Source organism: Tripterygium wilfordii, chromosome 1, assembly GCF_013401445.1.
Source record: "Tripterygium wilfordii isolate XIE 37 chromosome 1, ASM1340144v1, whole genome shotgun sequence".
NCBI classification, from domain to species: domain Eukaryota; kingdom Viridiplantae; phylum Streptophyta; class Magnoliopsida; order Celastrales; family Celastraceae; genus Tripterygium; species Tripterygium wilfordii.
The window spans coordinates 3,178,846-3,195,596 of NC_052232.1; the positions used below are offsets into that span (position 1 = coordinate 3,178,846).

Consider the following 16,751-nt stretch of genomic DNA (forward strand, 5'->3'; position numbering starts at 1 on the left):
GACTTTGTGTGATTGTAACCTCATAAACAACATCAATATGGAAATACCATTCATTGCAAACAAACTTTAAGCCAAGTTATGCATGCCTGAGTCTTTGACTTGCCTTTCTCTTCCAATTATGGTGGTGTCTGCATCATAATTGGGAAACTTTGATAGCATCACATCGATGAACATTATGCACCAAAACTTAGCAAATTATATATCCTTGATGTTGCTTTTATCCTGCTGTTAGTGCACATGTAATGTATGTTAACAGATTAGAAGAAAGCAAAGTAAAGTATATGCTTTGAATACTTTATGGAGTGAAGGTCTAGTGGGTCAAAGAAGGATCTTCATGCTCACACTCACGTTGATTCAATTATGAACCAAATACCTAATGTGATTGATTGATTTCTTTACCCGCACAACCTTGTATAATATAAATCAAGTAATAAAAATATGTAGCACTTTGATTAGGGATTTGATTGATTGATTTCCTCAACCGCACAACTCTGTATAAGATAAATCAAGCAATAAGAAAATATAGCCACAAAGGGCTTTAGAGATTAGATATAGACCGACTGTCGAACCACCATAAAATAGTTGTCGTTTATTATTCTATTGTCTTCTTCATTCAATTATAAAATTTAGTTGTTATCTAATTTTCCTTAATGACCAAGGAATTGTTTGAGATTAGTGGAGACGAGAGCAAGTGCTACCTCACATGACAGTTGACCAAAGATGTGCAGGATCTGTCTATGAAGATTATGACCTCTAATTATTTTTATTTGTTTTTAAATTAACTTAGACAGGATCTGTCATCTGTGTGTGAATTAAGACACAAAATTAAAACTAAATGCAAGATCCGAATGGGCTCCAAAGAAGAAGAAATAAGATCCGAATGGGCCTCTTAAAATATTCTTTTAATGATGGGACTTTTGGAGGCCGGTATACCAGATTATACTTAATTGTAAAAAAGTGCAATCACTAAAACATCCTTTTAAAAAAGTACACTGGGATCATCTTTTACCAAAATAACCTCAAATTTGATTTTCTCTCTCCACGAATTGTGATACAATAGTGATACTTTTAAATAGAAGATCCAATTTAGTGTTCAATTTATATCTTTTGCTTATAAAATGATGATATAAATGTTAGAATGTAAATTTGATTGCATTACATATCTTTCTAGTTCAATTATGTCATTTTAGTGAATTTTTGGTGTTAGTGATACTATAGTGATACATCTCTGCAGCTGTAAATGTTTTTTCAAAACGAGCAAGAGATGTACAAACCAAGAAAAGAAAACCAAGAAAGGAAAAGTGATTAGGAAGAAGTATACATATTGGTTCAATTACATCATTTTAATGAATTTTTGGTGTTGGTGATACTATAGTGATACATCTCTGCACTTGTAAATGTTTTTCCAAAACGAATAAGAGAGGTAACCAAGAAAATAAAATCAAGAAAGGAAAAGTAATTAGGAAGATGAAGTATGCATACTAGTTTCATTGTATCATTTTAGTGATTTTTTGGTGTTGGTGATACTATGGTGATACTATAGTGATACATCTCTGCAAAAAACGAACCAGAGTTCAGATCTGCAAAAAAACAAAGCACAGCCCAGATTGAACAACGAAGCATCGTCCAGATCTGTCAAAAACAAGGCAGAGCAACTCAACGCAGTCCAGATTGAGCAACGGCGAAGAAGGCGATGAAGAGAGGAGAAACTCGACCAAAAACGGAGAAGAAGGCAACGAAGAACAAATTCAGATCGAGAACAAGAAGAAGAAGAAGAAGAAGAAGAAGAAGAGAAAGAAGGAGATAACTTTTAGTAGAGAAGAAGGAGAGAAAGAGAGGAAGTTGGATAGTTGGAGGGAGAAGAAGAAGAAGAAGAAGAAGAAGGAGGGTATTGTAGGTATAAACAAAAAAATATCTTAAGTCAGATGACCAAATTACCCTTAAATTGTACTTTTTTACAATTTTAAAAATGTCCATGACCTTTTTACAATTAAGTTGTCTAAAGTGCTCTTATTGCCAATTGTCCGCTTAATGATCTTTATTTGCACCCCATTATTTTTTAACTACACCCCAACTTAGGTTGACTTAGATTTGACCAATTGTTTCCCTAGGTTTAACATTCTCCCACCACACTCCTCCAACAAGAAACTTGCGAGCAGGAAGGGGGACTTGTGAGCACACCCTCCCTGCCCTATCCCGCATCGCCACCCTAACATTGGAAATAGCTTGCAGGGTCTCTCAAAGTTATCCCCGTACATGAGATAATTCCTTCCTGCAGCTTTCATGGTTTTCCTGTTCGAAGAAGACTCTAAACAAGCCAAAAAAGAAACAGACGTCGCACTAAAAAAAAAAAAAACCAATCTTTGCAACAACAGCTATTATTTTCGCAATGTCGGAAACTTCATCTTCACCATCCTCAGTAGATCTTGTTGCTTTCACTACTACCCATTTCTTTGGAGTTTGGTCAAGTACTAGACTGTGTGTAGTTATGATATGAGAACTTCAATCTTATATAGTAAAAAGCAAACTATGATCATATATAAAGCATTGGAAATATCTAGAACCTTCCCGCTTCCATGTTCATTTATCCAAGTTGAATTGGGTCCGTGAATCATATCAATATTGTCTAGCAAAGGCATATGAATTTGCAGTTCAAGCGAATAGAAGACAAGAAGAGCGAAGCATAAATGTGTGAGTTTTTGGTTACTAAGAGTAAGTTAGTATGCAATTTAAGGGTAATTTGGTCATCTGATTTAAGACATTTTTTGCTTTATACCTACAATACCCTTCTTCTTCTTCTTTTTCTCCCTCCAACTATCCAACTCTAGTGTGTCCTCTCTTTCTCTCCTTCTCTACTAAAAGTTATCTCCTTCTTTCTTCCCTCTTCTTCTTTTGGTTCTCGATCTGAATTGTTCTTCGTTGCCTTCTTCTCTGTTTTTTGTCGAGCTTCTCCTCTCTTCATCGCCTTCTTCTTCGTTGCTCGATCTGGACTGCATCGAGTTGCTCTTGCCTCCGTTTTTGACAGATCTGGACTATGCTTCATTGCTCAATCTAGACTATGCTTCGTTGCTCAATCTGGGTTGTGCTTCGTTCTCTCTTCTCTCCTTCCTCGCTTTGTCTGGTTTGTACCTCTCTTGCTCGTTCTGGAAAAATATTTACAGCTGCAGAGATGTATCACTATAGTATCATCAACACCAAAAATCCACTAAAATGATACAATTGAACGATATGCATACTGCCTCTGCCTAATTACTTTTTCGTTCTTGATTTTCTTTTCTTGGTTACCTCTCTTGCTCGTTCCGGAAAAACATTTACAGCTGCAGAGATGTATCACCATAGTATCACCAACACCAAAAATCCACTGAAATGATACAAGTGAACAAGTATACATACTTCCTCTTCCTAATTACTTTTCCTTTCTTGGTTTTTATTTCTTGCTAACAGCTTGTTGGCATAAAACCTTGTTTGTTCAAAAAAGCAAAATAAGTATCACTTCTCTTACATTTATGAGTTCTAAGAATAGACGAACATGTAGCTCAATAATAGAGTTACACGGTTCAATTGCTAGTAAAAGACATTTCATAAGTTTTGTATTGAAGATGCCCGTGTACTCAAAGCTAACGACTTCAAAGACATAAATTAATGAGCCTTAAATTTAGGGTTAGAGAAAAAGTCTTACCAAAGTCTTGTGCAAATTTGGGGTTAAAGAGAAGTTTTGCCAAGTCTTTTTCAATTGTTTTTGTCGTCTCTTTAGTGACGAAATGCACCATTTAACACTCTTGACTTTTGTGTGATTATGACTTCCTAAGCATCATCAATCTAAAAATACCATTCATTGCAAACAAACTTTAAACCAAGTGGTGGATGCCTGAGTCCAAGTTGTGTGAATACCATTCATTTCAAAAGATAACCCTTGAGTCTCAATGTTATCTTATCCTTTCATGATCACTATCCTAAGAACATACACGCGATTGACAAATGACAAAAAGATGCTAGATTCATCAAATGAAATGTCTATTTGAAGAGTCATGACTAAGATAAATGTATAAATGAGACTCATGACTTGGAAAAGTCTTCAATATACATTACAGCTTGCTGTCAAAACAAGACCACTAAATGTATTATCCGGTCCCAAGGTGTTTTTTTAAAAGGACAAAGTAACGATTTGACCCCTATACTTTCAAAAATGGGTCAATTAAGCCCCTCAACTTATTTTCGTGTCAAAGAAGCCCTCTTACTTTGGACAGTGGACCATGTTAGCACTTCTATCCCATTAAAGTGTTGACATGGCAGTTAGTGAATGACATGTAATTTTGTTAATTTTATGATATTCCACTTTTATTCTAACGTATCATTGACCAATTAATCGATGTCACGTGGCATTAAATTTCTAATTGATTAAATTTAGATATGGAAGAGATAAATTCTGTAAACTTTATGAAATCTATATTGAAGCCCTTATACTTTCATAAATGGGGCAAATAAGCCGTTATAATTGTAAAAAATGGGTCAATTCATCCCTTTGTTTCAATTAGTTCCAGAATGCCCTGTAATCCATATCAGAAAAAGAAAACCTAACAGATAACACAAAGTCCATCACTGCTTGCATTAAGGAAAAATTCTTCATGTGCTTAAATTGGCCTTGGCCTTCTTCTAAATCGTTACTTCTCCCAAAAAAAAAAAACAAAATAAGCGTATCTGTATAGGTGCTATCTTGGACCCAATATGTTCTTGCCCTGAGGCTTTGTAATTTGTATGGGATGTAATTTGGGACATTTCAATTTTTCATAGCCTTTGTTGTAGAAGGCCATGGGTTTTAAGATTTAGAAAATGGGCTTAGCCCAAACTACATTTACCTAAACTACATTGACCTAGCCTTTCAACAAGTTGGCTTTCACGGGAAGCTAGAGGGAAAATCTAGAAGTAAAAGTGTAAGAGACAGAACTAAAGGGAGGTGTTGAAAATTCCAAGGCCCCATTCACGTTATAGATATTGTTCGTTTTGAATTATGTGATTTTCACGGATACATTGAACTCGTACGATTTTATTTTTTCCTATTTAATAAGTGGATCAAGATCCAACTCACTTAAGATATTATCAATTTTGAGTTGTGTGGTTTTCGTGGATACATTGAACTCGTACAACTTTATTTCGACCCAATTCATTAACTAAGAAAAATACCTCTTATGTGTGGTAGGGACTTGGATAAACTTATATACCACGTGGTTGTATATCACCCCGCCCATGTGATATTCTAAGAAGACGTAGAAGAAAGTTAGGAAGCCAAGAAACCTTGTTGTTGATGTCGACTTCATTCCTCCTACTGCCTTCATTTTTCTTCTGAAGGCACCAGTGCTGAAGTAGGAAGTCGTGGTGCTTGGCTCAAGGTGAGGGAGAAGGACTAGAAACCATTACCAGAAAGCTTGAAGACGGAGTAAAAGCAAAGAAGGTAAACTCAGAATCTAACTCATCAAACAACTGTGTATGGATGTGGTGTACAAGATTTAAGTTAATTGAGGACCTTGTTAGGTATGTGGTCTTGTAAAATCCTAGAAAAAAATATAACTAGAAACTCTGTTCGGAAGTGTTCGGTCCGTGATAAGTTATGGATTTCCTGCAATTACAGGAACAATTTAAGGAACAAATGCTTGTGTCCACTTCCTAATGTCCGTGAGCTAAAGATGCTATCTTGAGAATTTGTGGGGATAAGACCCGTAGGTAAGGCTTGAATTTTGTTTAATAATTTGTTGATATTTAAGTGGGGATTTTAACTTGGAATTGTTGTAGTTATGGCAATTTGGACATTTGAGAATCGATTTGAGGTTGTAGTTATGTCATGATAGTAAATCTGTTCAGACATTTGTTTCAGTTGTTCTTAAGTCAAGTCAGATTTTTGGGACAAGCATCTAACTTGTATTTTTATTCCTGCCATTGTTTTGCTCAGTGTTACGTAATTCAGATCTTGTTAGTATTCGTGGCTTGATGAACCTTTGTGTTCAGGTTCAAGTTTGTTAATTCAATATTTGTTGACCTTGATTATGTATTCTTTTGGAGTGACTGTCTGGTAGGATTTGGTATGCAGACGGCACTATTCGTTAGCCTTGATGCATCAAGTTATGTATGCATATACAGACATGCTAAGGTTTGATGCTGCACTTGTTGTGCGTGTTGGACCAAGACTTAGTGTCTAGGTCAATATTGTGTTTTTGATGATTGTGTGTCAAAATGTGTGTGAGCATAATGGACTTGAATATGTTATAAAATGTGGAAAAGCATTTTTTGATGATTGTTCACCAAAATACATGTTGAATACGTGATCTTGAGTGTGAATTATGATTATATCTTAACTAAATGATTCATGTGCGAATTGCTCATCAAGTTTTCAATAGAATGCCTGAGAGGGATACTATTTCATGGAACTCAATGATCACAAACTATTCTCAAAAATGGCAATCCCTTGGAGGCAATGGATCTTTTTCGTCAAATGGGGATAGTAGGAAACTAGGAATGAAGTTTGATTGCATGAGCATATCTCAAGCCCTGTCTGCTTGTGCAAAGTTACCTGCACTTCACTATGGGAAAGAGATCCATGGTTTCATGATCAAAGCTGCATTCAGCTCAAATGTTTTCGCTGAGAGTGCACTCATAGACATGTATGCGAAATGTGGACACTTGAATCTCGCACATCGTGTATTTAACATGATGACATTAGAAAATGAAGTTTCATGGAATAGCATCATTGGTGCTTATGGGTTTCATGGTCATCTCAAGGAATCCCTTTCTCTATACGATGAAATGTTGGAAAATGGAATTCAGCCTGATCATGTTACCTTCCTTGGTCTAATATCTGCTTGTGGGCATGCTGGCCTAGTTGATGACAGCATTTACTACTTCCGTTGCATGACTGAGGAGTATGGTATCCAAGCTCGGATGGAGCATTACGCTTGTGTGGTAGATTTATATGGTTGTGCTGGTCGTTTGACTGAATCCTTTGAAACCATAAAGAGTATGCCGTTCTTGCATGACACAGGTGTTTGGGGGACATTGTTAGGAGCTTGTCGAGTCCATGGCAATGTTGAGTTTGCTGAAGTGACTTCAAGACATCTGTTTGCCTTGGATCCTCAAAACTCTGGCTACTACATACTGCTCTCAAATATACTTGCTGATATGGGACAGTGGGGTGGTGTACTTAAGATACGAAGCATGATGAAAGAAAGAGGAGTTCAAAAAGTTCCGGGATACAGCTGGATTGAGGTCAATAATATCACACATATGTTTGTGTCGGCAGACGGGAGTAGCCCACACTCTGCTCAGGTTTATTTAATGCTGAAAAGTCTTCTTCTGGAGCTGAGAAGATAGGGTTATGTTCCTCAACCCTAAGTTGCAGTAAACCCACAAAACTCAGTGACATGATGACCAACAAATCTTTTCTTCTTCTTCTTTTTTCTGATTTTTATATATATCTAATTAATGGCCACTTGGATTTTCGCATTGAATTTGTTCATATGAAACTGTTGATGGTAAAGTATCTGAACTTATAAAACTTTGAATCAAATTCAATTTTATGCCCCTTTTGTTCCATGTTTGTTTTTATTTTTTCAGTTGGTGTTGATAGATTCAGGAATCTAATATATTATTCAGTAATAGAGATATCCTACCTTTTTTTTTCTTCTTTTTTGTTTTCCCCTAATTAATATCTATTTGATTGTTGCTAATGAATATGTATGGTTAAAGTCGGGGTTACTTGTGTCATCCATATTAGTTCTTCCCCAGTACGAGATTGTGGATGTTTCTTTACTTAAATGGGAATAGAGGAAAAAGGTCTATGCCATTTTTTTGATATATTTAGCATGATTTTATTTCTTTTCCATTCGCTCTCCTGGATTTAGAGTCTAAGGAGTGCAATTATTATGGTGAAATTTGGCATGCTCACAGCTCACAGCAACAATGTTTCCTGAATCTGTTTGGAACTTCCTTTTTACTTAAGAGATGTTGCATGATTCGATAATTACCAGTTGAATCTTAAGTTATTTAATGAGGTTCCTAAATTTGTTAATAGGCAATGCTGGTCCATCCTGTTAAAAATATGGATAATGAGAAGGCTGCAGAAGCTTTTAAGAAACCTTAAATGCATATGAGGTAAGTTTCTTGGTTTCCAATATTTTATTGTGCAAGCTTTATTCTTTACTATGTTCCATATGATTCTTCCTATCTGATTGTGTTGTTATTGTATCCTGATTATTTAGGTTTGACTTGATTCCTTGAAATGAAAAACATATGATGATGAATTGAGGAGGGAAGAGCTGCTGAACTATTTTGGCTAGTTTCAAAGTACTTCTCAACAGGTATGTAATGTATATATTCATCGTAGAGCTGAATTCCATCTGTTGCCATCTAGCTTAGTTGTTAGTTCAGAACAAGAAATGATCATCTTGCTAAGTAAGCTTGATTGAATATATAATCTGTTATGACACAAAAGGAGGAAGAGAGCGATGGAAAGGGTGAATGCCATAATTTTTTGTTTAGTATGTGAAATTTATTTTTATTGGACACAATTCTTTGCCATGTTACTGGCAAAAAGGATGCTATTTATGTGGCTAGTTGAAAGTTGAAACAAATTAAGCCAATAATTCTCTCTCTGGAGGACTTTTCAAGAATGGGTAGAGTTCTCCGCATTCTGTTGATTCTTTTTGACTGATGACATTGAACTTTGTTCTTTTGTTGAATGGATATCTTAAGAGGGTTATTCTCTACTTTTTTTGTTAGGGCTAAAGTCACTCCTTTTTCTGAAAGTGTACCGGTACACTGAATGTTCTGTGATGATAAATTTTATAACGGCAAAGCACCAGAGAGTTGGTCAATTTATTGTCACCCTAATGCAACAATGAAGATGACTGGTGAATGTGTAATGCAGATGGAGACCATGAAATTTGTTAAAAAGATATTACTGATGACCTCAAGCTTTGTGTCTAACGTACATCATCAGGGTAAATGGTGTCCCTCCCTCTCCCTCCTATTAAGATTTTATGAAGGAGATTGGAACCCATGAGCTGGTCTTTAGCATATGAAGCTCATTGACGTTTTTGCCTAGTTTATAACATTAAAATCTCTTGCCTCCTAGTTTGTGTTGCTGATCTTTTACTTAGCCTTTAATGCAAAAGTTTGGCTAGAATGGAGGACGTGATTGACAGCCGGAGTTTAGATTTAACGAAAGTTGCGGAATAACTTGTCCTGGAATAAGACGGCACTAAATTTAATACATGAGAAAGTGTGAGTTTTATAATGATGCAATCCATTGTTCCATACTCGAATGGTAACCATTTTGCAGAAGAGACGGGTTATTATATTGGCATGGCATTCAAGGACCTAAGATGGAAGAGTCCGTGACAGAGTAAGAATTCTTCGAGTGGTTCCAAAATGCGGTCCAAACAGGAAGTTCAACTCATTTAATGACTGCACATCTACTGAATTCTTCCCATGGCTGGAAATGGTCCCAAGAGCAGCGGCAACAAGAGGAAGAAAAAGTTTAGTCAGGTATATTGATGTTCTTATTCGGATTTTGTTAGTGTTAATTCTCTCCTACGGATTTTGTCAACGAAGATTGTGAGTGAAAATTATCTGCATCTGACCTGTCTCTTCGTATCTGGATGCTTGTATAAATGAAAGTTTTTATGGTTTTTGTTTATCTTTTTTTTTTTCCCTTCTGGTGAGGTGATTAGATTGTGATTCTCACAAACAGATTGATAGTCATGTCATTTATTAGTGTCTAGTGCTAGCCAATTAATATTGACAATTAGTAATAGCTCATATCATCTAATTAGAGCATAAAATGCATTATTGTTTGGTGAGTAAATAGCACAATAGTATTGGCAGGTGTTGTGCTAATTATATACATATAATTACACACCATTTACATTGTATTTCATGGTTCCTTGAGTAAATTGAGGGTTGATAATGCCTAAGAATTGTATATTTGCACATGCATAGGAGCATATCGGACGAAAAGGAGTCAAATCGGATCAATTGAAGAAAGGAGAAAAGAATAGCAGAGGCAAATCCCGATCGATAGGAATTGGATCCCGATCGATCGGGCCATGTAAAGCTTAACAATTCCAGCAGCTATTTCCCATCAATCGGATTACTATTCATAGCACAGTGAATTTCGCGAAAAAATTCCGAATTCAAATGGGTGCGAACCAAAACGACCTCAACTTGTATGAGAAACGACATAAGAGTTTAAGGAAGTATAAATAGGTAGTTTTTAGGGTTTTAAGGGACTCTTACACATTCTCACACATTCTACCACCATTGGAGAGCTTGGAGCCACCATTGGAGCTTGGAGAAGAAGAGGGTCTACAAGGGGTTTTCCCGCTCCTTTTCTATCCTAGTTTCTATGACTGATTTCCTTTGTTTAATGATGTATTTTGCTTCCATGAGTGGCTAGATTTCCTACTAGGGTCTTAACGTAACCAAACCTTGAAAATTCAATAAACTTGATTTCCTTATTTCTTGATTTCTCTCTCTCTTGATTGTCTATAGGTGTGATTAATGCTTTTGAGTGTTTGGCCATCATTCAATTGATTTGCTGCTGATGTGCCGAATATATACATACATTTTTACATCCTTTACACATAAGTTCATCCCATTTTGAGTTGATTAAGAGTTGATATTGCCTAAGAAAACTATATTTGCATATAGTAGTTGCCAAGACAAAAAAGGGAGGAAAAGAGTGCAAAATGAAGATTTGGACTCCAGAACTGATTTTCGATCGATCGGAGCCATTCCCGATCGATCGGACCTGCCAAAACACTAAAAAAACTCATGGAGGCAGATTGTATTTCCGATCGATCGGAAATATTCCCGATCGATAAGAGGTACTATTCACAGCACGCGCAGTTTCGTGAAAAAGTTCCGAATTCACTTGTTTTTAAGCCAAAACGACCCCAACTTGTTTTGAAAACGACATAAGAGTTTGGGGAAGTATAAAAGGGCAGAAAAATAGGGTTTTGGGGGAGTTCTTGGAGGGGGTTTCATTCTACCACCATTGGAGAGCTTGGAGCCACCATTGGAGCTTGGAGAAGAAGAGGGTCTACAAGGGGGTTTTCTCTCTCCTTTTCTATCCTAGTTTCTATGGTTGATTTCCTTTGTTTAATGATGTATTTTGCTTCCATGAGTGGCTAAATTTCTTACTAGGGACTTAATGTAACCAAACCTTGAAGATTCAATAAACTTGGTTTCCTTATTTCTTGATTTCTCTCTCTCTTGATTGTCTATGGGTGTGATTAATGCTTTTGAATGTTTGGCCATCATTCAATTGATTTGTTGCCTAGATTGAGACCGGAAGGAGATATCTAGGGTTTGCCTTAAGCCATAGATGACATAGGGTGCGTGAACCATAGGAATATAGGTTTGTGACTTATGCAATCGCTAAATGATTTCCATAGTTTTTAATGGGTTTTTGATATATTAATCCGATTGTTAGGAATAACAGGGATTTATGTTGAAAATACGTTTGATGTATCTAGGAATAGAACAATGAATAGGTTAAGAAATCGATTGTCATTATAGAGAGAGGAATTAGGGATTAAGGGACCAAGGGAATTGAATTGGATAGGTGAGGGGGCGTTAAGTACCCTAGTGCTTTCCGTCCTTGGTTTCATACTTGTCTTTGATTTGTCTTTGTTCTTTTGCTTTAGTTTAGTTTAAAAACAAAATCAATCTCGAATCCATTTCCCCAATTTGCATAGTTGTTGCTAGTTTGACATTGATCTTGATTGCCAACACATCCCTAGTGGAAACGATAATTTATTCATCTCTTTATTACTTGTACGATTTGTGCGCTTGCAATTAAATCCATATCAGCTGCCTAGATTGAGACCGGAAGGAGATATCTAGGGTCTGCCTCAAGCCATAGATGACATAGGGTGCCTGAACCATAGGAATATAGATTTGTAACTTATGCTATCGCTAAATGATTTCCATAGGTCTTAATGGGTTTTTGATATATTAATCCAATTGTTAGGAATAATAGAGATTTATATTGAAAATACGTTTGATGTATCTAGGAATAGAACATTGAATAGGTTGGGAAATCGATTGTCATTATTGAGAGATGAGTTAGGGATCAAGGGAATTGAATTGGATAGGTAAGGTGAAATTAAGTACCCTAGTGTTTTTCATCTTTGATTACATACTTGTGTTTGATTTGTCTTTTGTTCTTTTTAATTAGTTTAGTCAAAATCAAAACCAATCGCTAATCCTTTTTACCCAATTTGCATAATTATTGCTTGTTTGACATTGATTTCTTTTGCCAACACATCCCTAGTGGAAACGATAATTTACTAATCTCTTTATTACTTGTGCGATTTGTGCGCTTGCAATTAAATCCATATCAGCAGGCAAGATCATAACGTGAGATTGTGTTCTTGAGTCTTGACAATCATGTATCAACTGGAAATTAGCGTCTCATCAAGAAGTGTTTAGTATAATAGTATAGGCAGGTGAGATTATTGTTCTTGATAAGAAATATTCTTTAGAAGTCTTGAGAGAATGGCTAGGACAAATTACAGGTGCATTCAAGATTCTACATCCATTTTTTAGAAGTCTTGAGAGAATGGCTAGGACAAATTACAGGTGCATTCAAGATTCTACATCCATTTTTTCACCATAATATTTCCATCATTTCTTAGGAGTGTGTAACCAGTTTTCATTCTGAAGTTTAAGCATTACACCATGGTTTTCTACAATATGTTCTGCTTGGAATTCATAATCTAGGGATTCTGCACTGTTAGTGCTATGGGTTAACTCAATGACTTGCAAACATAATCTCTGCCCTTCCAGGATTAGACATGGATAGGAGTAAGAAGAATAGTCTTGTGGTAATGCTAGCTAAGCTGAGATTGGATGGTTCAACTGTTTCTTATTGTTCTTCAAAGTCTGCAATCTTCTTATGTAAGGCAAACAAAATCAAACATGGTTTTTATTCTTCGGTTGTCCTTATGACCAGCTATCTATGCATATGTTATCATACTAACTAGAATTCTTTCATGGTATTCCTCAGCCTAATATGCTTAGTGTGGAGCTACACCATAGGTGGGTGCCCAGCCCATGGAATCAGCCAGCCATCCTGTTAAGTAAGGTAAGTTGCATAGACAGTGTTATTGGTCATTTTGACTGTATAAATGAAAAGTTTCAGTGTATTTTAGTTTGCTTTGTTATTTCGTCCGCTGATCAGATTGGTAGCAATCAATTTAGCAATGTCTAGAGCATTTTTCAATTACTAATGACTGCTCATATCTGCTACTCAAATACATTTGTATCTGCTGAAGAAGTAAATAGCATTATAGAAACAGTAGACTAGACAGGCATGGCCATAAAATGAGATTATTGTTCTTGACAAGAAATTGACTTCAGAATGTCACAATTACTGCTTTTTTTGGGAGGAAGTCCTTAAACAGGAGAGATGTATCTGGGTAAGTGACTAACTTTTAGGCCTAAACTCAATCCCTTCAACAATGAGTCCCCTCTTAATGGCATAGTTATCAGTCTCCATTAGACTACACAAAACAGTGCCATCATCTCCATGTTCATTGTAGAAACTACCCATTTCGATCTCCATCCATCCGTCTCTCCGTTGAGATGGCCGAGGGTCTTGAGGCATATCCAACGGGAGATCCAGGCGCACCCTAAGCTTTTCCTTACCCTCACTTCCTTCTACATTGACACACAACTCTACAGGTCTCTGGCTGAACCCATGTCTTGATTCAACAAACTTGAACACAAAATAAGCTTCATAAGTTGTTTCAGGAGACAAAACTTTAGTCTCTATCGTCGCCTTGATGTCGAGCCACCACACGTATCGGAGCTTGGCCACTTGGGAGAACCTGTGGTGCATTGGCATTGCAGTACCAATGTCAAAATACTAACAATTGCATTAACATTGTCGAGTAGCATTTGAGAAAAATAATTCTAGATAGGCTTAACATACCTAGATTCTGGAAGTGATTTCCATTTCCAATAGCTTGATGTATCTCCCCAGGCGATTGAGAGATCTCGTGCCCCTATCATATAACATTTCTTCCCACCCTCTTTCTCCAATGAAAAGCTCTGCTTCAAGAAACAAGCAATAAGTGAATTAATTTGATGGAGATCACAGTTAATTGAGACTTCAACAACATCATTGAGAAGAAGTTTGGTTTCCAGGTTCATGATAGCTTAAGAAATTAAATCAATAACTAGATGAAGACACAAGAACTGACTTGTGCTTACCATGTTACCATTTCCAATGCAGATGGGATTATGACACAGGTAGAAATAAAGCTCCTTCCTAGGCATAAGAATCAACGGCAACGACGTTGAAGCTGATGATTTGGAAACTATGTCCTGACAATCAGAGGGCAGAAAACTCCTCCACACAGCATCTGAATCTGCAGATTCCCTCATAGAACGTGAAACCGCTGATGATCTGCAAGCGTCCCGTGGTGATGTGTAGGAGATGATGAGAGATATGCTCTCTTCTGGCAACTTTGTAAGGTACTCCATTTTTGTCTTTGGATTCCTTAGTTCCCCCTCCTTTTTCCCAATATTTTTGGGGTTTTTATATACTTTTTTTTGTATATTTAGATTGTTTTCTCAACACATAGGAAGGTTCCTAGTAAGTAGTAATATTATATGTGCCTTGGAGAAGTAGGAAGACAAAGACTTTTGACAAATTCTAAGTCAAGGAAATGCCTTATCTATATATGCAACTGAGTAAATCAGCTATAATTATCTCGTTAATGGTATCATCTATTATAGAATTTATTGTTTCAATCATATTATTTGTGATATCAATCAAATACCCTAAAAAATCAATAAGAATATGCAACCACCAACAAGAGATGGTTCAGTTGGCAATCGACTGGGTTAGGCTATAAGGCATATATGTGTCTACGGTTCGATTCCAATGAGAGCATATTCGTCAACGGTATCTAAAATCTTAAAAAAAGAAAGAAAGAAAATGTAGCCACAAAAGGCTTCAGAGATTAGATATAGGTTGAGTGTCTAGGGATAACAACGGGTCGGGTACCCTTCCAAATAGCAAATACCAAAACCGTTTTCATTTGAGATACTCTATACCAAAACCATTCCAAAACCATTTAAAAAACCATTTAAATTTTTAAACCCGGAACTGTTTTATAACCGTTTACCATCGGGTACCCGTTTACCATTTAACTTTTAATATTTTTTATTTTTTTCTTTGATGATTATATTAATATAAATTAATATTGACTATGATTTATATTAATTATGATTTTATAATTCAAATTAGTCTAATTTATAGTTTTATTAGTATGCTTCTATAAACATATAGGTTTTAATATGCTTTATCACGTTATAATTTAGTATACCTTTATATATAATTTATAATATTATTACTATAATGGATTTTTTTATTAAACGGTTTGGGTATCCTAAACCCGGCACCAAAAACTAAACCTGACCCCAAACCATGACGGGTTTGAAAACCAAAACCAAAACTGTTTCCAAAACCTATCAAACCGGTTTTAGGGTACTAAACGGATTGGGTATCCTGTGAATAGTGTTCGGATCGGTTTTTTTTTCATCCCTATGAGTGTCAAACCACTATGAAAATGGTTGTGTTGTCTATTGTATTATTCTATTGTCTTCTCCATTCAATTATATATTTTATTAGGATAATACTATATCCCCATTTTGTGATCCCTAAAAGACCCCCAAACCTTTGTGGTATTAAAATAATGATTGATTAAAAATATAAATGTAGGACTCACTTCACATCCAACACTCTACATTAAATGAGATCTTTTGGGATCACTATTCGAGAGTCTCAAGCATTATTCATTTTACTATTATGTAATTTTCCTTAATAACCAAGGAATTGTATAATTTTGTGTTGTCTACTCGTGGAGACTAGAGCAAGTTGACTTTTGTGGTCCGACCTCACATGTGTTATGTGTAATGACAGCTAACCAATGATGTGCGGTGGTCATTTTCCTTTAGAATTGTGAAATACTCTCACATAAATTAAGGGCAATGACAATTTTTTTTTTCTGAACAACACAGCCAAGAGGACCCAAAAAGGAACTACAACAAAAAGATATATAATGAAATCAACAATTGCCCGAGAGCTATCAATACGAATAACGGCTCCCAAAAAAAACATCTTCTTATTAATTGAGCTAGCAATCAATAGGTTAATTGGCTAAAGAAGTATTGGGCCTTATAAGCTCTCTAGACAGCCCATGCTCACTGGTACTTAAACTTCAACATTTCAGCGCCAAACCTGATTGATTACCAAGCCGAATGGAAGTAAAGGCAAAAAATAAATGGATTCGAAGCGCACGATTAGAGTTTTGGTCGGTAGACACTACAACAGTGATGTCTGTTGTAAAATGAGGGGAAAACCCTAATATTTGAGTTTCTACCTCATTGATTCCATTCTATAACATTGTGCCTCTTTGTCTTTCTCTCTCTAGGGTTTTGCTTAGTCCTTGTGATTTTGATTGTAAACATTGGTTTTCTTCTATAAAATTGATGTTTACGTTCATTATGATGAGTGGCTAAATTCTCTTTCTAGTTTCTAGTCCCTAACGGTGGGTGCGAGGTTTCGATTGCTCAAGGTATGTCGAAAAGTTTCAATCTCTCTCTTTTGATTTTGTGATAGTTATGTATTTTGGTGCATGAGAATAGCTTGTTTATTGTGTTTTTGGATTGTATAATTTAGGGATTCG

The 16,751-nt window shown here is 36.0% G+C and overlaps 2 protein-coding genes across 2 annotated transcripts; one reads left to right on the forward strand and one right to left on the reverse strand.

The window, feature by feature from the left end:
* Positions 1 to 6,390: 6,390 nt before the first annotated feature.
* On the forward strand, positions 6,391 to 7,359 carry LOC119995488 (pentatricopeptide repeat-containing protein At4g21300-like). The gene has a single exon (XM_038842003.1). The coding sequence runs from the start codon at positions 6,391 to 6,393 to the stop codon at positions 7,357 to 7,359; it is 969 nt and encodes a 322-aa protein (XP_038697931.1).
* A 5,953-nt stretch (positions 7,360 to 13,312) lies between these two features.
* Positions 13,313 to 14,564, reverse strand: LOC119992180 (F-box protein PP2-B10-like). Its single transcript, XM_038838879.1, has 3 exons — positions 14,269 to 14,564; positions 13,988 to 14,106; positions 13,313 to 13,883 (listed from the first exon to the last, which is right to left on the reverse strand). The coding sequence occupies exons 1-3, from the start codon at positions 14,539 to 14,541 to the stop codon at positions 13,481 to 13,483; spliced, it is 795 nt and encodes a 264-aa protein (XP_038694807.1). The 5' UTR covers positions 14,542 to 14,564; the 3' UTR covers positions 13,313 to 13,480.
* Positions 14,565 to 16,751: the final 2,187 nt, after the last annotated feature.

Coding starts and splice junctions, on each gene's coding strand:
- LOC119995488 (XM_038842003.1), top strand. CDS start 6,391: ATGCCTGAGAGGGATACTATTTCATGGAACTCAATGATCACAAACTAT.
- LOC119992180 (XM_038838879.1), bottom strand. CDS start 14,541: ATGGAGTACCTTACAAAGTTGCCAGAAGAGAGCATATCTCTCATCATC. Junction 14,107..14,268: donor GCATTGGAAATGGTAACATG/GTAAGCACAAGT, acceptor TTCTTGAAGCAG/AGCTTTTCATTGGAGAAAGA. Junction 13,884..13,987: donor AAATCACTTCCAGAATCTAG/GTATGTTAAGCC, acceptor AATGCACCACAG/GTTCTCCCAAGTGGCCAAGC.